Source organism: Hakea prostrata, chromosome 4 (genome assembly GCF_041222555.1).
Source record: "Hakea prostrata isolate BN-2017 chromosome 4, UWA_Hpros_2, whole genome shotgun sequence".
Lineage (NCBI taxonomy): Eukaryota > Viridiplantae > Streptophyta > Magnoliopsida > Proteales > Proteaceae > Hakea > Hakea prostrata.
The window spans coordinates 40,458,810-40,484,270 of NC_142603.1; the positions used below are offsets into that span (position 1 = coordinate 40,458,810).

Consider the following 25,461-nt stretch of genomic DNA (forward strand, 5'->3'; position numbering starts at 1 on the left):
GAGTGCACATACATTAAGGTTGAATATCATTGTGCAATGCTCATTGCATACATCACTTCTTGTGAATATTGTTCCTCAAGATTGACCCATATCCTAAGTCATAAAGTTTCTTCCTTCTCAAGTGAATTTGTCATTCTGTTGGACGCCATTTCCATGATCTGCAAATGGATTTCCTCGTCAAGCAGTATGTAATGAGACCAAGATTGTTTTTCTAGAAATAGATGTTTAATAACTGAGTTATTTAAAGTCTTGTTTCTCCAGTATGTTTCAATTTTCCTGTTGTTGTTTGTTGATGGTGCTTTAAGCCCACTGCTCTTTTGGTTGTAGTGCATATACAAAGCACTTTTTCATTAATGGAGTTTGTTGTCAAGCCAAGATAAAATTTAAAGAACTCATTTATTTGAAGCCTTACTTATGGTGCTGAATTTTATTGGTTCTGAACTAGTGTAGCTCTGGGATTAGAATTTAATTCCTCAGTACTGCTCTCTTTGTGACCGCTTATCATTCAGAAAGGTGCAAATTTTCACTTGATTCCTACTTGTGGTTCTAACTAACCTAAACAATGATGTCCTATTTGAAATTTCTTATTTGTGAATTTTAGGAAATAATAGATTAGATATTATGTGTTATGCCTGAGCTGCTTGAATATTCATCGTTTTTTGTTCTTCAGCTTAGGGTAATTGATGCCAACATCTAGTGTTCTTTCTTGGATTGAGGGGTATGTAATATTACTTGAACACTTATATGGTAACACTATTTTCTAGATTCTTCCCTCGTTGAGATTCCAACCATACCTTCTTCTGCAACTTCTGTTAATCTCCTTGCAGTTCTTACCTCCTCCCACCCTGCAATGGTGGCCCAGTAACTCTCCAGCCTCCACCTCCTCGTGCTACTCACCTATGCACCCTGTTCTTTGCTGTGCCATACTGGGCACCATAACCCCCATCTTCTTCTCAAACTCCTTCACCGCCCCTGCTCTCTGCTACTCACTCCAAACCCACCCTCCCTAACCTTACCCCTCCACTCTTTCCCCCCTCTGTGAAGTATTTGCCACCCCAATTGTACCCTTTTATGTGCGTGTGTTTGTTTTTATTCCTGTTGCTACCCACCCTCTTCCATCTGGATAATCTAAATATGGCATCTCCTCCTCTGAACGTCTTTCACTGCAACTCCACTTATCTACCCTCTACAAATTGCATAAAGATAGCATGAAGGTGCTCCAATCACCCAAATCATTCATTTTTATGACTTTTGTTGGGGGGGGGGGGGGGAAGAAGAGGTTGGAAACTTACAAGGGTTAGGGTGGAACAGGTTTGGGAAATTCTAGGGGTTTCGATTGGGGATGAGAAACTGCCAGAAGGTGGAATGGTGCTACTGTTGTACACGCTGAAGAGAAGGAATGATAGATTTCAGCTATTTTCTGATGCTCTTCCAAGTGCAAAAATTAACTTGTAGTATCAGTTTGTCGTCCTTGAGAAAATTATGAGGAGAAAATAGGTCTCAGGGGCAAAGTAAGTGATCGTAGTTAGAAAATTAAGAATAGAGGTTCAGTAGGACTGGATTGTAGTGAACCTTGCATTCAGGTCAAGCAGACTGTGAGAGTCAAGGGGAATGTGACTTTGGTAGGCATTGAAGCTTGCTATGCTTTGGACTTTGGAGGGTTTCAGTTGGTGTGGAATTCAAAGAAGAGTTTAAGATGATTAGAGGGAGAGGGCTAAATTACCCTCCTAAGAAATGATTTCACTTTTCTATTCATGTGTAAATGGTAGTCCATCCCATTTTGTTTGTCATAAATCCCACTGTCTTCACTCTGTGATGGAAAAAAAGACCATAATGTGGGCATCTAATGGAATTTTAACTGCAAGAATTCATCCTTACATGTCTGGACAAGCATTAGCATATTTTTATGCAGAATGGCAAATCTTACAATGCTGGGAAATGAGAAGACCATGCTAGGAGTCAGTGACAACTATCATTCTGGTAAAATGTCATTGAGTACTCTTTTGTTTTTAGCTGTTTGTTTTTTTCAGTTGCAAGCTGATCATTTATGTGTTGGTATATATTCCAGTGAATCAGGATATTCAGATGATGGACAGAGTAACGAGACTGTGTTTGTGTCATTCAGTGATTCTGCTTATGCCACAGTCCTGTATTAGCTACAGAATGTGCAGGAGTACAGCAACTTGCATTTCCTAAAGTTGAGCAAAATTACAAAGTTACCATTGAAATTACAACATCACCACCAAAAACAAGAAGCCTTATCCCATGTAAATGGGGTTGGCTACATGGTTCCTTACCCCCAATATGCTCTATCTGAGATCATAGTTCTTCACAGTTTCTCCTATGCTCAATTTAGGTGTACCCTTTTTCTTGTAGCTACTTCAATTTGAACCGTATCACTCTTCCTTGATAAGGAGATCTTAGGCCTCTATTGAATGTGACCATGCAGTCCATACCACCTCAAACAACTCCCCCAAAGCTTGAATCTATCAAGGAGACTCCCAAGTCATATCTAATATGTTGAATTTTTTTCATTTTATCTTTCCTAGTCTTACCAACATCCATGTTAGCATCCTTATCAATCCTACACACATCTTTCGTACATGACTCTTCTTAGCTGTCCAGGATTCAGCCCATACATGATAGGCAGCCTTACAAGAGTTTTATTGAACTTTCTTTGAGCTTTAAAGGAATATGTCTGTCACACAGCACTCCAGTTGCACATCTCCACTTCTACTATTAGACTTTAATTCCCTATGAAACATTCCCTCTATATCACCTTCTTTATTTATGATTGACCCCAGATATCCAAAATAGTCACTCTGTGGTATTCCTCTTTCTTCAATTTGAACCATCTTAGTATGCATTATAAAGTGACTAACATTAGACATGATGTATTGCTTCTCTGTTCTATTAGATTTTTAGACGTTCTGATTCCAAGGCTAATCATGATAATCTTGGCTTAGAATCAATCTCTGCTTTTCTTTCATCCGCCATGATATCGTCGAAGAGCATACATCAACGGACTTTGTCAGCTTGTAAGTGAAGTATCCTTACCTTGACCATTTCATAGATCTCATACTAGTCACCAGGCCTTTATGCATATTTTGATGAGATCTACATAACCACTCAAGACTCTGTTTTTCTCTAAAATGTGCCAGACTAAGTCTCTGGGAACTTGGTCATCTGCCTGCTGGGGCGTGCGTGCGCCGGGGAGTGGGGGTGTGGAGTAAGAAGAACAACAAGAAAGCATACCTGGTTCTATAGTTGCAGTAGACTCCACTTGCTTAAAGATTGCATTCTTCTTGCTGAAGGAATCCAATTCCCATATGAATTTCATAGTTCTGTTTGTAGCCGAAGTCATACTTCTTCCAAGGATCCATAAGATAGTCTCATCTTTAGGAACCCATTTTTGTGTCACTAATTCAGTTTCCCATTTTAATCTAAACCTTATTCTCTCTTACCTCTTTCTATTGAAAGAGAGCTCCAGTCAGACTGCTGCACAAGCCACCACTCTACACTGAAGCAGAGAAGAACTGCTTATTCTACTTCTACAGTCGACTACTAAAGGCTCGTTAAGAATCATAACGCTATGCAGATCTTTCAGCCTTTGCTATGGTATGCGCTACAGTGATCTACAATCAACCTGCATTCCATACTAACGGAGTTGTCGTTGCCTCTTCTTCTTGTTCACATCCAATTTTACTACTACCTTCTGGCTGATGTCCATTTTATTTTAATGCTGTTTTTGTAGTTTGTCCCCTTCCATATGTGCTGCTAAATACTCTCTTTTTCTGTTTCTTTTAATCCCAAAATTATGATTCTGCCATTCCTTATAGAGTTTGTTTGGTTTACAATTCTGCCATTGTTATCATACAGCCACTACATTATGGAGATTGACCGATTTGATTTTACTTCATTCGGTTATTGATAGTTATTCCAAAATGCAAACAGAACTTTCTAATTTGACAGCAGGTCTCTGGGAGCTTGCAAATATTGATGACTTCTTCTACAATACGAAGTCAATCATGATACGATTGTCAGGAGAATCAGATGTAGAAGAAACTGTAAACAATGAAAGGGACTGTCAAATTATAGTATATGGTCTCATCAAAGTGGCAGTGGAAGAACTGATCATTGTCCAATTTTGGTTGTGGAATAACACGATCAGATTCCCAGTTTCCCATCAGGATATGTTATTTGCTAGAGACCATCAACAGCAGATCATGACATGACAGTTGACCTTAAGATGCATTCAATCTCCCCATCAAAGTCAATATTTGTGGATTCCTATCAAATGGCATTGATACTCTCACTTCATGAAACTTAATGAGCGGTTCTTCTGAACACTGGGGAGTTGATGTAGGTACACTGCCTTCGACTGACTGACTTAAAACCAACTAGGTTTCCAGATTCAGATGAACCAGGTCTAGTTTTGAGTCATGAGTCCAATGGAATTTTGGTGTCTCTGTTTATTTTGTTATTTTTGGAGTTAGCTGCAGAGAATATTTGGGTTCTTAATTTCCTTATGTGTGTTTCTTCCCCACTTTTCTTATGTGTTGTCCTTCTAGTTCTAATTCCTTTGTGTGATGGTTGTCTTATAGTTTCTTAGTTTCCTTATGTGATGGTTTTTGTGTAGTCTCTCTCCTTTGTGAGCTGTCTCGTATAGTAGTAGGCTTTCATCTCCCGTAATAAGCTTATGTGTAGCCTCTCCTTTTTGGGCTCTCTCTTATAGTGGGTTTCTTCTTTAATAGACTTTACTTATACTCTATCCAAAATCAAGTGTTTTTGTTAAGTGAATATTTAGTCAGCCATTGTAGGAATTTGTTTTGAAAGTGTGTATTCAAGAGAATGTGTTTGAAAAAAAGCGTTTTTATGGCTATATTTGTCATATTACACAGTATGCATTTATATTGTAGTACTAGTAATACATATACTAGTAATGACGCACGTGCACATTCACGTGTGGTGTGATGTATTTCGACTACGCAAGACCATGTGTGCATATAAACATATTGGATGAGGATCCATGGGATAGAGAAAAGTTTTGAAATTGATTTATTGGCTTGCATTCATTTTAGGGTGGGAAGATAAAGAAGCACGATGACGCCAAATGCTCTTTTTTTTCCTGGTAAAGAAGTAATATCTTAGAACTATCAAAACATGAGTTTTGAGGTATTTGAAAACTATAAAAACAAAATCAGCGCTATGCATTTCACATCTTCAATGTTGTCTTTCTCCAATCCATGATTTACTTTAAAAAATGGAAAAACAGAATTTGTTCAGCGCATTTAATGATCCCCATGCCCATACCCAAGTTATCAAGGGAAAACAAACCATCCTGGCAGTGCCCCCTACACCTGACATGGGACGGTGACGTAACTGCACCATCCATTCCCTTGGATGCGCGCATGCACTTCCACTTACACGGGGCCACAAAGCCTAGTAGCAAACCCCTTCCCCATGTGAATTAGAACATAACAGACCACAAATATGAATAAAAGCTAATGTAGAAAAGCTAAAGCACATACAGACTGAACTTTCATATGCAATAGAACTTTGTAAGCAATGTCGAAACCAAATATCATTGCCATCTCCTGTTCATCTTGATAAAGTGAAGCATGATTAGTGCACGGCACGGCACGGCACATCTTATAACCCTTCTTCTGAAAACATTGATTAATCCTCTCCCAACCAAAGTGGGTGGGTTGGAAAAAGGAACTACTTCCATAGTTTTCTCAAAGACATGTTCTTCTCTTCTCTGTCTCCTTCTTTATGACTTTGGCCACTGCCATCTCAAAATCCTCCTGTGTCACATGGACTCTCCTCTCCCTCAAAGCAAACATCCCCCAGCTTCCGTACACACTGCCAACAGACAGGAGAAGAATAGCTCTGGTGTAAGGATAAAATAACTTCATATAAATGGGGATAACAAGGATAGATTTGGTTCCAATGTGTTAAGAAATATACATATACAACACAATGTTAAACAAACATCCTTCTGTTTGAGACTCGAGGGAAAACAAAGTAAAATCAACACAGAGATAACAGTGAGGGAAAAGCAATTGATAAGATTAAGCACAACTGGTGAAAACACACCTTAAGTTTTGCACCAGAAGCACCATTCATTTTCTCTGTGATCTTTAGATCAATGCTTTGCATCAAGTTCATTTTTCTCGGGTGTATTTTTAGGATATCAAATCAGGACTGGAAATTATCAAATAAAATGGTCAGCCAAAAACTCGACAAAAAAACTCAAATTTCTATAGAAATCATGATGTACAAATTAAATTGTAAATAGAAGCATTTCATGACCCACTAAGCTAAAACATTTCATGTTTTATTTTCACAACTTCTTTTAAGCAAAGCAATGTAGTAATAACATGTTGAAATCTGTGGATACCAGCATCTAGATTTATGGAAGGTTAAGATAATGGTGCTCTAAATTATACTTATCTGCAGGACCAGTGCTGGGCTGTCAGTTTCAAGCATAGACTTGTTCTGGAACCTAGTGCTAGGGACAAGTATCTCTGATTTTTTATTTTAAAGAAAAAATAAAGGACGAATTATTAGGATTTAATGATGATCATTGAGGCATGGAACATACATCCTCATTGGGATTTGGGAACTCAATCTTCCTGTCAATCCTTCTTGGCCTAAGGAGTGCTTGGTCCAGAATATCAATCCGATTTGTGGCCATTAAAACCTGCGGGATGAAAAGATAAGTTATGACAAGGCGATCACATGAACTTTGATCCTTAACAAAATGGTGTTGATATATACTCAGCAATTTTCAAAAGTCAAATGTTAAGAAACAATAAGTACTTTAATCTTGTTCGAAGCCTCAAACCCATGAAGTTGATTGAGAAGTTCCAGCATTGTTCATTGAACTTCACTATCACCATTCCCAGTCCTAGATTCCATTTGAGCAGATCCAATGCTGTCGATTTCATCCATAAAAATGATCGATGGAGCGCGCTCCCTGTGACAGCAGAACAGAGGAAACATTAAATGAGAAATAAACTAAAATAATTATATTGAGCTTATGCATAAATTAATATCAACATTGGCAACTCTAAACAAAGATTAATACAGTTCTAAATCTCAGTTTCAAGGCCACTTTCAGATAGCTGGAAATTGAGATTGGGGAATCTCATTTTGATGTTTCAACACTGGGTGTCATTTCAGTCGAAACTGCGAAATCAGTTCAGAGACTGATTAACTTGCCAAAAGAGAGCTTCTCTTGGTGAAGAGTTATAGCTGCATGAAATGGAAGTGTTGAATCATTAAAATATTTTGGACAAAAGTCACCAATCGACCTAAAAGATGGTTAAATCAGGAAGACTTCTACAAAGCCCAATTGTCAAAGGCTGCTGGTTATGGATCCAACACCCAGAACCTGTGTGCTCTCTTGGATTTTGACTTCCTGATAGTCGTGGCAAACAATACTGCCTTCTATAAATTCAAAATTAGTGCCTTCACATGATCTAGTCCCCTGGTAGAGAATACAAAAGCATCAATGGGAGGCACTAAAGCACATAGTAACACAAGAAGGGAAGTAAAACAGCAAATTACCTCCATGCAGGTTCCAATTAGCACCCAATGAAAAAGGGTAAAATTTGCAAGGCATTTAACAACTATTCCTGTGTAAAATGAAGATGCCTAGAGGAAGTATTTCAAAATGTAAAGGAAAAGCACTAAATTTAAGATGGAAAGTAAAGCACAACAAATAAGATGAATAGGTTTGATTTGTTTTGATCTCACACATGACACATCACAGTTGATGGTTTGATTGTTTCATTGAGATTCCATCTATAATCCACAAAATATGCAGTTTGCAAAAAGAAAGAGGGGAAATAAAAGCATGTGGTTTGATAACAACATAACCAGTAGCAATACAATAGTTGCTTTCGTTTGTCATCATCGTTTTTTATACCATCAATGTTTAAACGAAAGAGTATTGATAAGCAACTGATCCATGGCATAGCATGGTGGTAGGAAGAGAATAGACCTTGGAGGGGCAAGATGATGGAAGCTTTATGGCATTTCCACACTCCAGTTCAGGATGAACATCGAACCTAAACAAAGTCAATCCAAAGACCAGTCATGTCTTATGATCCAATACGCATCCCGTCCAATCAAATTAGATAAGGCATAACCTCTTCAGTTTGTGGAACTACACTTCAGTTTGAAAATTATTTTGTTTGAATGAACATTCAGACTTGTTTCAACTGGGAAACTATTTTGCACCTTCAGAATGGACTGCGCAAGGTAGATCCTCACTCCATACCAATAACAAGGATATACCATCCAGGTCCATAAGAAAATGTAACAATTTACAAACTTCAAAAGCAAAGACAGCAAATCAGTAAAATAATAAGCCCTTACCCATGCTCTGGGAACCATGACAAGTTGAAAAGTGACTCTGTTGCTAGAGAATATTTAGAAACTCAGCATAAAACAAAAATTTCATGAAAATCTGACAGATTAACGGGTAAACAAATAGCCAAGCTATTGTTTGACGAGTAAGTCTTCTATGCTTGAAAACATACCAACGTTCAAAATTTGCAACATTAAAGCGGAAATGAAAGTCGAACTGCCTATTGATAAGAAATAAAATGATGAATGTTAACAGGACTATTAACAAAAGACATTAAAGGGGAAAATGAAAATCGAACTGTCTACTGATGAGAAATAAAACGATGAATGTAGAACAGGATCATAAACAAAAACGACTAAGACAGGAAATAAATAAAAGAAGAATCACCTGAACTTGCATCTTCGACACATGTATTTCCGATCTCCTTCTATCATTTTTACCGAACCTGACCTGATCACTGTCCCTTTGAGAGTGAGAAGAACTCCCAGGTGCTTCACTCTCACCCGCCCAATGCTCGGAAAGGTTTCTGCATACAACCAAACAACCACAAATCAAACAAACAACAAACATATGAAGCAATTAACTAATAAATCACGCAACATGTAAGAAACGAACCAGGGAATTCCAAAGGTGAACCACTGATATTGATGCGAACATGCACGAATCCCTTAATACTTGCATCATCCCAACCCTTAAGGGCAACAGAAACATCTTTCTGCCGTTAACACATTCAAAGTTTGCAGTCAGTTTATCAGATTGGAAGGCAACTATATATGTACAAAAAACTTAAATACCTGAAACAGATAAGCCGCTTTGTCGAAAAGAAGCAAGAAGCGCGGGAAAAAAATCAATTATCATGACATAAAGCTAAAAAAAAGACATGCCCAACTTTCCCGGTGACAATGTTAATATATATATATATATATAGGTTGAATGCAGGATAAGGTTTGGGTGCTGCTGTCATGTCTTTTCAAAAGTGAATGCTCAAGCTAGGGTTCTAAATAAGGTTCTAGGGTTTCAGTTGGGATGGTGGAGGGGCTGTGCATGATACTTCATAATTTTCCTAATGGATTTTGGTTTGGTTGGAAGTATCCTACTTGGGTTAGGACTCTTAGGAAAGTCAACTAGAGTGAGGGAGTGGTAGAATAGAAGTGGGAGATGATAATCCTAAAAGGATTTGAACTTTGAAGTTTGGTTGAGCAATTTGAGAGATATAGGGTTTCTAGTAAGTTAGGGTTTACGGTTTCTCTTGTTTGATGACAAATTGCTGAAAATTTGAAAGCCTAATGGATGAAGTCCTTCAATGAAACTAAAAGTAGGGATAAGGGGAGGGTAAAGGTGCAATACTATAGGGTAAGGGAGGGGGTAAGAGGTTTAGGGAATCTAGGGTTGGAGGGGGAAGGGATTTGCTGCTGCCACAGGAAGAAGAAGGACTGAGGGGCTTGTGGGTAGGTTACGAGAAGGGGGAGAGGGCTAGGAAGGGGCTGTGTTCTTTACTTGGAGAATGAATGAAGCTGCTGGAGTTGTTGAATTGCTGCTGAAATGGAAGAACAGAGGCTGAAGAGCTTCCCAAAGGAAACCCACAACTCTCTTGTCTCCAAACTTTCATCAACTCATGTTATAGAGAACAGAGGCTTTATCTTTAGCCGAAAAAACGAACAAAATAAGACTCAGACTACGAACCTACTGGACTTCAAATTAGAACTCTAAGTGTGACTCTAACTTGACTAAAGACTTCTCAGATAAACAAGGACTCTATCATAACTTACCACAGCGAGATCTATTTTGGATTCTGAGAGTAGACATGGAGTCCTAATAAAAAGTAGACTCAAACTAGGGGATTCCAACACATACTAGGAATTACATCTAGACAAGGACTTTGCAATAAATCACAAAATACTAATCGAATGAGAAATAAAAGTAGATTTAGGGTCCTAACATTTAGCTGGAATAAATTGGACCTGGACCTAGGACACCACGAGATTTGTAAAATGTCCAATATCCATGGATCAACTTAGGGGCTGTAGGGGTTGGTGGAGTAACCCTAGTCCCTATGCAGCACCACTCATAGCACTAACACAGACAGGTGGTGGGATGGTGATGCTGCTCAGCCTTGGACTGATCCAAACCCACTTAGGTATCCAGATAGAGATAAATCAGTTACAATTAAATTTGGGTTTAATAGGATATTTAGTTATTTTAGGTTTAGACATGTAGTCATCTTGTAGTTTTTATTTTAGAATCTGAGACTTTGTTTTAATTAATTCCTGCAGTGTTTGCTGCCAGTTGCCAGCCCAGGTAAAGGAGGAGGGTTGGTGTGTTAGGTTGGCAGCTGGCACCAGAAAAACACCCAGCCAAACCCTTTGACATTGATTTGACAACCTTGGTCTTTGTTAATTAAGGATTAGCATTATTGGTTTAGGAATATCTTAATGTATCTTTAGGCACTTTAATTAGTTATAATCTTCATTTATTCTGATGGAATAGAAAAGAACTAATTGAAGCTAAAGCTTGTTTGTGCATGTGTGTGCACCCCTCTCCCCGTCCCTCCCTTCTTGTGGAATTTCTTCTCCATCTTTCTGCAACACTAGCTCTTCTCTGGTTTTCTCTCTTCTACCTTTCTTCTTCGCCTCCTCTATGCCTCCATTAAGTGGTATCATGTTTAGAACATTAGCTGCAGTTTGTGCTTCAATTCTCTTCAAAATTGCAAAAATTTCATTGAAGTTAGAAGTCACTTGTCAAATTTTGCTCCAGTCTTCTCAATCATGACCTGAAGTCTCTCAAAAATGTATTGCTCCTTCATTTTTCTTTCATTTTTTTGGTTGGGGGGGGGGGGGGGTATTGACTTTCAGCCAGTTTCTGGAATAGCTTATGTATGTCAATGTGATCTTCTGACATGGTTGCTACAACCCAAAGTTCAAAAAGGAGAAGAAGGGAGTAATCTTCTCTCAATCTGGCTTTGGTACCACTCAATGGGAGTGATATAAGGTGGAGGAGGAAGAAGAAATTTCATATGTAGAATTAGCAGGGGGAAGATGAGGAGCATGCAGATGCACAAACAAGCTTTAGCTTCAAATCATTCTTTTCTATTCCATCAAAATAAATGATGATTACATGAGTATTTAAAGATAAATTACAAGACTCTTAAACCTAGTAATCCTAATGTTTAATTGAGACCTACATGGGTTCTAAAATAAAAATTACAAGATAAACTCAATGAATGAACCTAAAAGAATTAACTATTTATGAAACCAAAGTTTTGATTGGAGCTGATTCATCTTCATTTAGATACCCGAGTCAGTTTTTTCGGTTCTTTGTTGTACTTCATCAATTAAACTTCTCAACCTTTAGGTATCTGGGTAGTGAAGATTCCAAGCCGAGTATTTTGTTTGGATCGACCTTTTTCTCCTTCTTTTGAAGTTGGGGCTGTGGTATCCCAGAAACCAAAGCAGAAGCTTTTCTAATTTGAATATCAGAATTCTTCTTTTTCTGGGGTGGTGCTTAGGTTATGAGATATAGGGAATGGGAAGTGGTACAACTTTACCCGAGAACTGTAAATTCTAGAAATGAATGGAGAATTAAGTTGGGAAGTAGATGTGGATTTGTTGGGCCTTGAGGTTTTCCTATCAGACTCCTGTCTACTCCACCCATTGATTTTAAAGTCCTACTAAAATTGTAAAATTTTGGTGCATTTACTAAGAAAAGTTGCAGAGGCTAATTTTATTCATCTTTACTGAACTGTACCTACCTCTCTGCACATGCTAATATTTTGCAAACTGTAAGCAGAACCTTGCTCATGACATCTCTTTCTTTTGGCATGGCTAACATCAGCACAAAGCCTAGCTTTGCCAGTTTGGAGCCATTGTTCTCAACCAGGGAGATATGGTATGTAGTGAAAGCAGACTTCTGCTAGGCGCAATCACTCTCCAATTAGTGCATGTGGGGCAGTGATACACGCCTATGGCAATGTTGAATATGCCAGCTGCACCATTTTCCTCTGCTTCTGTGAACCTTCCATTCAACACTCCAAGGGGATCTGACGAGCTATTTTTAGTTTGGATTTGTATTCAAAGCTTCTTGACAAGCTGAAGAACTGTTGTTGACAAAATTATCAAGAAGAAAATGTAAAATGACACCATGAGATGGCTCAACATCTTCATGTAGAGAATAGATTTATGGTGGAGTTTGTTATTCTTGTTGAATGAGTTTATGCATTCAGCCTTAGCCATTAGATAAGGGTTAAAGGCCTGTTGAGAGTGGTTGCTGCCTTGGTGCTCAAGTTACTGAGTTTCTAATTTTAGAGATGGTGACTTGGTTTGAGGTTTTGGAGAGTTTGAGTTACATACTTTCCTTTCTTGGAAAAGGTTCCTTAGTGATCAAGGTTTAGGAGAATTGGAAAGTATGTTTCTATTTTCAAGTTCTTTCTAATTTCATGTACTTATTATTTCCTTTCTTAGAGGGCAAGATGGCTTGCTTCTCAAGTTGTATTTTTGGACTATGAAATCTATAAATACGGAGGCTGTGATTCTAGAAGAGTTAGCTAGAATCACAACCCATTGTTGCTGCTTCTTCATCTCTTTCTTCTTTCTTCTTGTTCTCTTATTCTTCTTCTTTCCTGTGGCTGCACCTCAATAGAGGATTCTGGTACATGTTATAAGAGCATTAAGCTGATTCTTGGGTTGCTCCTTTTCAGTTTCCAGTTTGAGAGTGATTTAGGTTTCCAGTTTGAAGAACGGAACCCTAGTTCAATGAAGGTGATAAACTATTCATTGAACTATGGTTCCCATGAAGATTTAACATTTAAGAAAAAGAAGTTTTAGTCATAACAAAATTACATTTTGTGGAATACTTTGGGAAGATGCCCAGTTGCTGCACTTCCAAAAACATAGGGTTGAATGGAGATTAGAAAGCAACAGAGACTCCAGTGCTACTTGGAAGGATTTGTGTTGATTGATGAAATGTCCTCGCTTCAGAAACAAAAGTGTAGTTTCTAACAAGAGACTATATCTACAGCTTGAAGCATGTGTTGCAGCAGGTTCAAAAACCATGCGGACGAGGAGATCTCATGTAGTTCTTTTCCTATCATAAATGGCCAGACTCAGTTGAATCTTGAAATAATAGAATTAGAGAAGGCCATCACAATGTGTGTTCTTCAGTATCAATGGGTAATTCAAAGACTTTTGGTATACAATTTTGTGTGATTGGTTGGTATTAAGCAGCAAGGGCATGCTTGAGAGAAGACATGGCTCTGTTTCATTTAATTTGGAATCTTTCTTGCTTACTCAATTTCTCTTGGTGCCAGAGTCAATCTTTTGGTCCTTCATGCGGGGTTCTCTCTTTATCCTACCCTCTCTTTTTACATCATTTCCCTTAGATGGGGACCATCCTGTTGAGGTGGGTGCGAATTTGTTTAAAATTGTTTACAGCATACAACAATTTTTTATTCTAAGCAGGGTTAAATGTCATCTTATAGAGACAACAAAACTCAAACCAACACCTGAATAATTTCTCAGGCTTTTTGTAGGTGGAACACTAGATCAAAGCCATCTCTTGCTTTTCCGCTTTTGCTCACCACCATCCATCCTTACTTCCTCAAGGTAGAGGAAGAAGATACTATTTGTGACAATAGATTGATTGCTTTTTCGTTTATATCATACCATATGGACCCAGATTTCTAACAACAGCTGCTAGATGAAAGCTATTTATGGATCACTTTTCAGAAGGAATGAAATATATGGTCAAATATAGAGTATAATTCCATGAGTTTTTTTTTTTTTTTGTGGGGGGGGGGGGGGGGGGGTGGACCAAAGGCTATAAGATCTGTTTTGGCTCCGCTAATATATTGCCAATTTAAGTATCACCTTCTGATTAACTCATAGGTTGCTTTAATACCATTAGATATGTAGTATGAGGGAAGAAGAGGGGGAAAAAAAAACAGTTTTCAAACAGGGTATACTTTCCCAAAAATTTCTATCAAAGACAAATGTGAAAAATAGGGGAGCAATTACATTTGATATAAAAAAAGCATCTATAAAGCCTCAATAATAGTATGAATTATACCAACCAGTGGATTTCTTACTCGTTAAAGGTCAAGACGGTGGGATTACAACAAAAAAAAAAAAAAGTCAAGACGGTGGGATCCACCAATTTGTTTGAATCTTATGTTAAAAGACAAAATGGTCATTTTATGGACAACAACTTTGGCTTGGAACTCCTTGAGATCTTCTGAATTGTGATTAAAATTTACTACAGGCAAAAAGTTGCTTAATGATGCAAACGTGGTTCTTCCTTGTTCGTCCCACTCTCGTGCTTCTCCTCAGATCTGAATTGCATAACAGAACCCCATTGGCCTGTCCACTCATTGCCCGCCACCTGTCCCACTTATTCTACATATTTGCATATATTTAACTACCTCTTTATTTCCTTTATTTAGCTTATTGTAACTGCTGGTCTAACCAACCAGCAGCAGTCCTGACACCACAAGTGTAGACTCATGAAACCAGTGGCCTATCAAGTATCAACTGCACCCCCTCCCCTTGAGTTTCACCTCATCCTCAAGGTTGAAATCAGGAAACTGATGATTCATCACAGGTAGTCCTGTTGTAACACCCAAATTGAGGTCCAATCTTGAGGATCACTTAGATTGAATCTGGCAATAAATTAGGGCTCAAAAACACCTGCAATTAGGTTTTCTAAAGCACTTTAGGGGTGAACAGCAACTGATTAGGGCTAATTACACACTACGGTAAGGGGATTTTGACTTCTATACTCTTTTGTTAGGGTTTTCAAATGTCTAAGGGGATCTAGGATTGATGAGGAAGCAGAATAGAGTCTGGCAAGAAGGTTTAAGTAAGCATTTTGACAATATTAAATATGAATTCTGCTGTGTTAGTGTTCAAACTTAATTTGAGAATCCTAGGGTCTAGACAACTTTGGTTTTCTCAATTTCAGGGTTTTCAAAGAGAAGCCAGGGTTAGGGTTGGATTGAGGGTAGGTAGGGGGGAGGGGAAGATGATCCTAAAGTGGAATGGAGTTGGGATAAAGGGTTTGAAAGGTGTGCTTCAAAGTAAGGTTAGGGTTGCTACGGTTTAAGAGAAAAAAAGGAAATTAGGTTTTACTAGGATTTAAGGGGGAGGGAAAGGGCTGAGATGGGGGACTAAAGGCAGGGAAGGTGAAGGGGGTAGGTAATGAGCCAAGGATTTGGGAGATCAAAGAACTTAGGGTCTAGAAAATCTGGAAATTCTTAGACTTCCACAAGGAGAAAAAAAGAAGAAATACGAAATAGAGGGGCTGGTGAATGGGGGGAATGGAGTAAGGAGGGGACGGGAGTGCTGCTGTAGGGTTTAGGGGAAGTGGGAGGGGATTTGCAATAGGGATGGGGGCTGGAATTTGATGAATTTAGGGTTTGGAAATGGGGGAAGGCTGCAAGTGGAAGAAAGAAGAAAGGGAAGCTAGGGCTGGGGTGGGGGTTTAATACTTGCTGGCAGAGGAGAGGTAATGGCAATTTGCAGAAAAATATGAAAACACCAAGGTGCCGCAAGCTCTCCTCACTGGAAATCCTCCTACAACTCCCAAAATCCTTCAATCACAAATTCTATTGATGATTGCCAATGCAGGGGTGGTTGAGTGGTAAAGATCCATATTCCTCAGTATAGAGGTCTTGGGTTCGACCCTTGTAGACGGCATTACATTTCCAGTATTAAAAAAGTACCAGTACCCAAAAAAAAAAAATTCTATTGATGATCAACTACCTTCTTTACAAGTTAATGGCTTTATTTTTTCTACCAAAAAAAAAATGGCTTTATTTATAGCCTCTAGAATGAAGGATTTCTATTAGGAAACACAAACAAGGTTTTGTATTTGGAATAAAACTCATAGTCATGATTACTGTGTCTATCATCTGAATATCCCGATTCACTGGAATATATACCAACACATAAATGATCAGCTTGCAACTGAAAAATAACTAAAAGCTAAAAAGAAAAAAAGTACTCAATGACATTTTACCAGAATGATAGTTGTCATTGACTCCTAGCATGGTCTTCTCATTTTTTTTTAAATAAACAGTAATTTAACTGTTTTCAGTGATAAATTTGATAAATATATCTAGCAAAAATTCAATTTTGGAGTCTTTGTGCTTTTTAAACGTAAAGTGGGGTGTCAGTGCTTAAAGCTTCCATTTTGGGGTGCCAGTATAATTTGCTCATAAAAATTCTATTTTCGGGTCTCTGTACTTTTTAAACATAAAGTGGAGTGTCAGTGCTTTAAGGCTTCTATTTTGTAGTGATAGTGCAATTTGTTCAAACAATTAAAAAGGTTAATAAGGAATTTAAGGTATGATTTTTTATATTCTTTCTATCATTTTCATATGAAAAGTACAAATAAAATTATACATCGGCATATGATGCAAGTCCATTTAGAGTTTGCTTAGAGGTAATCATATTCTTTACCTTCCTACTATGGTGTAGTTGATAAAATTTTCTAGTTAATTGATTTCGGGTAAATGTGTCAATCGGTATGGTTTCATTATGGTACCGGCTTTGAATATCGAAAATCGAAACCGTACGCTACCAAATTATGCAGTGAAGTTTTTTATTTTTTATTTATTTATAGAAATGCAGTGAAGTAATTACTCATGAGGGATTATGCAGCAAAATCAAATTTAATATTTTAGAAGGATGATGAAAGGACATAGGTTCACACTTAGGGAGTTAGTGGAATGGCTGAAGTTCAGGGCTTCTTGGCAGACCTCTCTGAGATTACAATGCATAGTGAAAGAGCTTTCATTGATACATAAAAAAATAATAAAATAATAAAAAAGGTAAAAAGAAGCAATATAGGAAATCAAATTTAAGAAAAAAGACAACCTAATTGGAAAACTACCACTAATTAGGACCCAATTTGTGGCGGTCTATTCAAAACCACCGTCGAGTAGGACATGTTAATGACAATTTTATTTGCCACTATATATACATATTATTAGTGGAGGTTTTCAGAAAACTCCCACTATTTACATGTAACACACTGGTACCAAAAACCACCTCCACTAAATGGCTACAGTACATTGCCGTCATTTAAATGGTGGTGGCTTCAAGCACAATTAGTGGCAGTAAATGCAACTGTTTTTTGCAATGCAAGCTGAAAATAGATTGCTGCCATTGCTTTAAAATCCTCCAAAGAATGTACTTCCAACACATTCCAATCTCTAGTGTTATTCATAGAACTGCATTGAAGCCAGTTTCTTTCATTCTATGATTTCATTTGATAGCCAATTGTATTTTTTAGGAGGTTTACTCTTTGAAAAGGCATACAACCATAAGGGTTGAAGAGAATTCTCAATGTTCAGTCCTTCAAGCCTGCATATTTGAATAACTATGCAAGTCTTATTTGCATCTAAATTTTGGTCATCTTTAGTTGTTATGATGATCCTGTTTCCTTGACTAAACCAATTGAGTCCGTTGGGTACATCAAGTTGTTTGCAAGTTGAGATGTTTAATATCAACCACGATGGTGTTTTATGTAAAAATGATATCTAAATGAATCTGTGTAACTTAATTATGCTTGAGGAAAGGAACACGTGTCTTAAGCATACTATTACACGGTTGGAAGTATATGAGTTTGGATCCTCTGCTTGGAAGGATTATCCCAATGAACACACTAACGAGTTGAATTACATGTGACATTTTAATCCAAAGGTTTCAATTAATTTAATGGATGTCTTTAGATTAGAATGTTTCAGAAGGCTGAATCCTATAAGTCATTAGGCACTCACGAGGAGATTCTCTCCAAGGAGAGAAGCCAAATATAAAAATATGTATTCTTTTAATCTTTGCATGTCCAAAAGTCAACTGTTTCAGATTTCTTATGGGAATGAAGGAATTGAAGCTGAACGGCAATAGACAGGTTCACCGTTCATTGAACCTCAAGGTGTTGGTTCAATTGAAAAAGACTAATACCTCATAGTATGAAATCAAGATTTAGAATCTCCTTTAGACCAGAGGATATAATTAAGGGCTGTATATATTACTACATGGTTATATGAGTACTGTAATTCTGCGATTGTGAGTTATTCATTGATTTCTCCACAAATTTGGATTAACCCAAAAAAAAAAATTTAAGGTGCACATAAATTAGTTTGCACGAATCTCATTCCTAAAGAAATTAAAAGACAGGCCTATTTCTTTTTGAGTCATCATTAACAGTAATAGCGACTAAGGGCCCACAAGTCCAAGGGGGAGGGGGAAGGTGTGGTAATGACGAAAGTTTGAATCCTTGACTTTCTTGAATTTACTACCTTTAGACAAGAATATGCCACTAGTGTGCTCAAAGTACATCCATGGCAAGTCTATTTCAACCTCTCTCTCACATGCTGGTAAGGGTGTCAATTCGGTACGGTACAGTACGGTACCGTATCGAATTTCAAACCCTCATACCATAATCGTACCATACTGAATTTATACGGTACGGTATGAAAAAAATATTTTTAAAAACGGTTTCGGTATAAAATCGGTATGAGAAAAATGGTACGGTTCAGTATATGATACGGTATAATTTCGGTATAAACGAACCCATTCTTCTAATCTTCTTCACTTACAACCTAAGAATGTTTATAGTATTGGTTGTGTAATATGGTGTTCTAGTTAATATTTTAACTATTCAAATTCACAATATATGAAGAAGAAGAACAATAAACTAATATTCTTCACATAGAATACTTTAATCTAATCTTTCTAAATTTAAAGTCTATTTTTTCTCTTCTCTTAACAATTAGGCTCAATCCAGGAGTGATGTCAAGATGGACAGGGCTTTAAATTGGGTCCAACACATCCTAAATACAAGGTATGATAGTCGGTACATACTAACGGTATATGATACCTAAAACCAAAACTATACCATATCCAATTTCAAAAAATAATTTCGATATATACCTTACGAAATTCGAAAACAGTGCAGTTTAAACGTTGCGTTTAGGTATGGTAATACAGTATTTCAAACTAGATATTCATGATGTAATGCTTTGAGCAACTTTGTGCTTAAAATGAGGAAGAGGATAGAATAGCTTAAAGAGTGGAAACCGGCCATTTTTTATTAATGAAATCCAATAGATTTTTAGATGAATTGACTCAGCTTATTTGAGTATCGGGTTTCAAATTTTAAAACCCTAATTCTGTATAGGGCTTGTACATGTTTTTTTGGATCTGAGTTTCATCCGAAAGCTTGTACATGTTAGAAGTTAGAACTGGAGATGATAAAAATCTGATCGAACGTGAGATTCTTATGCACAGGTAGAAAAAGAGAAAAGCTTAACTCCGTTCGCCGGCTCGCTCCGGCTTTACCCAAAAAGCTCGCTCCGGTTTTTCCCACTTTTTGGGTAAAGCCGTAAAGGCCAATTCAGATTGATGTAAATTGAATACGAATTTGGTTCGATTAGGGCCGAGACACGGGTAAAATCTCAGCTTCTAATACTCAATGCCGCTGGAATTCTACTGCTACAAAGCTGCATCAATTTTTCAATGCTTACCTGAGGAAGGATTTGATGTTTGTTGGAGTTGGAATTCATTGGAGGTTGAAAAGGCTTTTGGAAGATTCTTGCTGCAATCTCAGTCCCTATAACATGCCTAACGAAATCTGAGTTGGAAAATCTTCGGTTTTCAGGTGAGTTACACCTTGTAGGTACTTGGGCTTTGTGTTGATTTGTTAAATAGAGCCTCTCCTGACTAGCTTGGAAATCTTAGGTCTGACGTTTGTGTCTTCTGTGTTCCTTTTCCATTTAGATTTCACCTTCATTTGGCATTCCATGAGTTTCTCATTTCGTTATCATTCTAAATATTCTATAGCTAAAGCTTTTATAGTTAGAGCTTCTTTGCTCGATTGTCTTCCCACTATTCCAAGAAGATTCTGTTATTCAAACTCGAGCGAAAAAAGTCTTGACTCGAATGGGTTTAATCGATCCAGGGTTTCTGAACTTGTGAGGAAACAACATTGGTGTGACTTGGGAAGCCGAGTTAGAGAGACAAATCCCAACAGATTTCTGCTTCTCTTGTTTGAATCAGAAGCAGAACCAGAGATCGTTCTCAGGTACATCAGGTGGTTAGAGAAAGAATTTGGACTTTATTCAAGGGCCTATTTGAATTAGAGATCTGAAAAGGCACCCATTTTCTTCTCCTGAAAGTGATTCAGTTTGGCATTATGCCAATAATGATCTTCATCCTCCTTCCCAGTAGGTTAGCTAAGAAAGCTCCTCGCCTACGTAACTTTTCTTTTTCAACAGCCATGTTAGCGGGAAAGGAATCTCCCTCAAATCTAAGCCGTTACGTTACCTACCTTCAATCCTGTGCCCTCAACAATAACCTTACTAAAGGAAAAGAAATCCATTCATGTTTAGTTGTAACCGGTTTGCTAAGCTCCCCCTTCTCTGTCACTAGCTTGATTAATATGTATTCCAAATGCAATCAACTGGATGATGCACTTTCCATCTTTAATGGGGCCCATGATTAGAATATCTTTGCTTGGAATGCCATCATTTCTGGGTTCGTTACTAATGGGCATTCTCGAAGTGCATTTGAATTTTATGAGAGAATGAGGCTGGAAGGTGTAGTCCCTCACAAGTAAACATTCCCTTGTCTCATCAAGGCTTGTTCTAACCTCTCGGAGGTTGTGGAAGTAAAGAAGATTCATTGTAACTTATTCAAGGTTGGACTAGAAAGCAATGATTTTGTTTCCAGTGCCCTGATCAATGTCTTTAATTTCGTTCAAGAAGCACAACAACTGTTCGAAGAATTGACTGAAAGAGATGTTGTGTTATGGAATTCAATGTTAATTGGGTATTCTCAGATTGGGGAGGTCAACTTGGCTTTGCAAGTTTTTGAGAGGATGGGGAAAGAGGGGTTTATGCACAGTAATTTCACACTCACTGGGATATTATCAGTATTTGCCATGATTGGTGATCTTGACAATGGGAGAGTTGGTCAAGGATATGCAGTGAAAATTGGTGGTGAATTAGAGATTGTAGTGGAAAACTCATTGATTGACATGTATGGACAATGTGAATGCATTTCAAAAGCACTTCTAGTTTTTGAGACAATGGTTGAGAGGGATGTATTCTCCTGGAACTCGATCATTTCAGTTCATGAGCAGTGTGATGATCATGATAAGACCCTCTGGCTTTTTGACAAGATGCAAAAAGCTGGGGTTCGGCCAGATACCATCACAATCACTTTTGTCCTTCCTGCTTGCTCCAATTTGGCTGCACTAATGCGTGGTCGGGAGATTCATGGGTACATGATCGTTAATGGGCTGACAAAAGATAACTATGGTGAGGACATTTTTTATGTGTACATTGACAATACAGTCCTAGACATGTACACGAAATGTGGGAGCTTGAGGGATGCCTGTGTGTCTTTTAACAAGATGAAGAAGAGGGATGTTGCATCATGGAACATCATGATCATGGGTTATGGCCTGCATGGGTTTGGTGATGAAGCTTTAAATGTATTCCTTCACATGGATGAGTCCCGTGTGAAGCCAGACGAAGTCTCCTTCATTTCTGTCTTGTCTGCATGCAGTCATGCAGGCCTAGTAGATGAAGGATGCAATATCCTAGCTCACATGGAGGAGCATCATGGCGTAGTTCCTACCGTTGAACATTATGCCAGTGTGGTTGACATGTTGGGTCGAGCTGGGCGGCTCAATGAAGCTTATGAGTTGGACTTGGGGATGCCAATTGAACCCAACCCAGTAGTCTGGAGGGCATTTCTAGCTTCGTGTAGGCTCCATGGCAACAAAAAACTGGCTGAGTTCGTGTTGCAACAGTTGTTAGAGCTGGAGCCAGAGCACTACGGGAGCTATGTGTTGATGTCCAATATCTATGGAACCATAGGCTGGTATGAGGAGGTATCAGACATTAGAGACAGGATGAGAGAAAGAAATGTCAGGAAGACACCGGGATGCAGCTGGGTTGAGCTAAGGAGTGGTGTGCATGTGTTTGTGACAGCAGATCGAACCCATGCTGAATGTGATTGTATTTATGAGGAATTGGGAAGATTGTATGAGCATCTACATGAGTCTGGATATGTACCAAATGCTATGCATGCATAAATATTACTCTAAACTATTTCATTCTTCAATATGAATATAGGTTCTAAATTAGTTTTTTTTTTAACTTCTCATCTTATGTGATCAACCAAATTTTCCTTGGAATTGATTTGACCAGTGAAATTAATGGTCAATGAGGCATGCAACTCAGGCACAGGGCAATTCAAAGTTCATGGTGTGCACCTCTGAACTTCAGGACTGGCTCAGCCCATCACTCAAGCACACTCCTCAGTGTGCCTGGGGATTTAATCTTTTGTTTATTCTTTTGATATTTGATGTTGCAAATTCTGAAGAATGTATCTTGAAATGCATCTCATATCGTGGGTGCAAAAGTGCACTCTTGAAGTCATCTAAAGTTCAATATTGTAGTTACAAGGAAGCTAACAATATCTCATTAATCAAGTAGAGAGATCAGCAGAGTATTGGAGCTGTTAGTTTTCCAATATGCCCATACAAATTAACTAAAACTGTTATTGCATCCTCTAATTTGATCCTCTACTGAATAAGTAAATATTCGTTAGAGATGTGGGCTATAAGGTCTTCTTTTTGGATGTATTTTAATCTTTTATTTTATTGAGGAGCTTTCTAAGGAAATACATTTCCTTTATTTTTTTTTCTCCATTCATCTAGCATCTTTGTGTTTTTAGGCTAGAGATGAACTTGAACATCTTCTGGATGATGACAATAATATGGCCGAGATGTAATTTACAGAAAAGCTTGTCAGTTGACCATTGAATTAGACATGGATTCGATTAACTTACTTGAAGAAAGGTGATAATAGTCATCTACTTATAAAGAAAATTCAATTCAATCATTCACCAGAAATAGTTATTTAGATTACCATTGTTCTAATATTAGGTGCTTCGAGCAATCCCTATGCGTACAATCGACTATATCTCTACCATGTTAACGCATACAATAGATTATCTACAATCGACTATATCTCTACCATGTTAACGCATACAATAGATTATCTTTCTAGCAATCACTGTAACCTGCATTTGTTAGGGACATTTGAATTGAAAAGAGTTCATTTTCAGCTCTACCGTGTAATTGTGCTGATGCCGAAAGTCAAAACAGATTCAAGAACATCCAAAGCATATATGCTTCCTCTTCATGAAGGGAAATTTTGCAGGCAGCAATGATGTATGACATAGTGTTAAGTTACGCAGTTAGGCATCATCAGTAAGCTAAGTATGCTAGAGGTAGGGGTAAAAAAGTCGTAAAACCAGAAAAGATAATTAAGAAATGCCCATAATAGAGCTGGTTTGGAAATAGCCTTGTTTCAAGATAAGGTTTGATAAAATCACTTGAGTTGGCATGGCCAAGTATACAAGAGGCTTTTAGATACTCCAATTCAGAGGGGTGATTTGACTCAATCGGTGGCTCTAAAAGATCATGGTGAGGGCCTAAAATGACCTTTGGTGGGAAGAGATCCATCTTTTGGTCTACTCTTCAAACGTTTCAAGTCAACAACAAGGTGAGGACATTCACTTACATATAACCTTAGTTATATTCATATTTATAATAGGACTTGAATGGATGTTATATATTGTTGTTTTTAGAACTTAAACATGATTGCTAAGCCTCAGTAATTTCAAAATATTGTTAGTAATGATTTTATGCATATTTGTGAGATATGTGAATGTTTGGAATGAGAATGTATTAGGATATGATGATGTGTTTGGAATTATATTGTAATGTGAATGCTTAAGTTGTGATTATGAATTGGGAATGCCATTTAGGTGTTTCTGTCTTGGGACATCAATGGAGGTGGTATGGGACACAGTCCTATGACGCCCCTTGGCACTTTTCAAGATTACTGGATATCATGCCTAGGATGTCTAAAAGTGTTTAGTTAGAAACATTGTCATATCATCACCCTATCAGCGGGTATTGATGCTGAGTGACCCATGGCAGCAATATTTGGTTGGTGGGCGCCCAAGAATGCGAAAAGCATATGGGGACACGAGAGCTTCCCACCCATTATATGTGGATGACTAATAGGGTTAAGAGTTAGCATAGTCCCAGAAGGAGACCTTGACTCTAGATAGGAAAGGATATTGAACCGAGATGGCGAGAAGCATGTGTGAAATCCAGCCCTAACCTAACCCTAACCTTGACCCGAAAATCCTGTTGTTGCAGGTCCGAAGACCCGAAGTAAAGGAAGAAGTCAACTATGGGCCATCTCAGTGGAAGTTGATGTTGGGGTTCCATACTTGGAAGATTTGTCAGATTTCGAAATGAAACTGCACCTTGATGAAGATGAGATTAGTTGATGGACTTAAAGCATAGTTGGACATGATTTGAAGGCATTCCTCTATACTAGGTAAGTCATATGTTGAGTTGGGAGAAGCCCATTGGATTTGGATTATGTTTAGGCCTTTATTTCCCTGTTTAGGCCTTGCTGACATGCTTGGTCGATGGCCCAATCGACCAACAGGGACAAATCTTAGAGAATCTGTTGTTTAGGTCTTTTGGTGCTCTATTTAATAGAAGTTCGTGTTACTGAGTCACCTTTTGTTCTAAAATCCCTAGTGGACATGGAAAACCCCTCTCAAAACCTCTCTTGTGATTGAAGGAGATCTACTTGCAAGTTTTCAAGGTTTTCATCAATTGTTTTTCAATCTAAGGTTAGTAATCTCTCATTCATACTATTGATTCACTCTTGTATTATCTAATCTCTGTTCTATGATCATGAAGAAGGTATTGCATACTTGCAAACACCTCTTTTACAATATTCGAGGTTGGGAATGAATCTCCATTCATTCCAATAACCTTCATACTAGATCATAGCTATGTTTCTCTTTAATTCTTCATGAAGCCATGATCACTCCTTTGAGTTATTTTCTCTAGCATGTTAGATCTGTTTTCATGTTAGAATCATGCCAAATCTATTGTTTATGATCTACTAGAATGAGATCTTATCATCTCTAGTTTTCCTCTTGAATTCATAGCTTGTTCCTTCAAAAACTATGATTTTTCTT

At 37.9% G+C, this 25,461-nt stretch overlaps 1 protein-coding gene and 1 pseudogene across 4 annotated transcripts in view; one reads left to right on the forward strand and one right to left on the reverse strand.

Moving 5' to 3' along the window:
* Positions 1-4,527: 4,527 nt before the first annotated feature.
* LOC149018881 (putative DNA helicase MCM9) overlaps positions 4,528-25,461 on the reverse strand; it is a 32,648-nt gene continuing 11,714 nt past the window's right edge. For 2 of the 4 annotated variants that reach the window (XM_089153007.1, XM_089153008.1), the window contains 3 exons: positions 8,996-9,095; positions 8,768-8,906; positions 7,015-8,078 (listed from right to left, as the gene is read on the reverse strand). In XM_089153007.1, the coding sequence (XP_089009133.1) occupies positions 7,946-8,078; positions 8,768-8,906; positions 8,996-9,095 (372 nt within the window). In that variant the 3' untranslated portion in view covers positions 7,015-7,945. Of the gene's footprint in view, positions 5,866-6,099; positions 6,208-6,607; positions 6,707-6,825; positions 6,983-7,014; positions 8,079-8,767; positions 8,907-8,995; positions 9,096-25,461 lie in introns of those variants that run through there. The other 2 variants (XM_089153010.1, XM_089153009.1) reach the window with 2 other exon arrangements.
* LOC149018882 (pentatricopeptide repeat-containing protein At3g14730 pseudogene) lies at positions 20,559-22,477 on the forward strand (annotated as a pseudogene).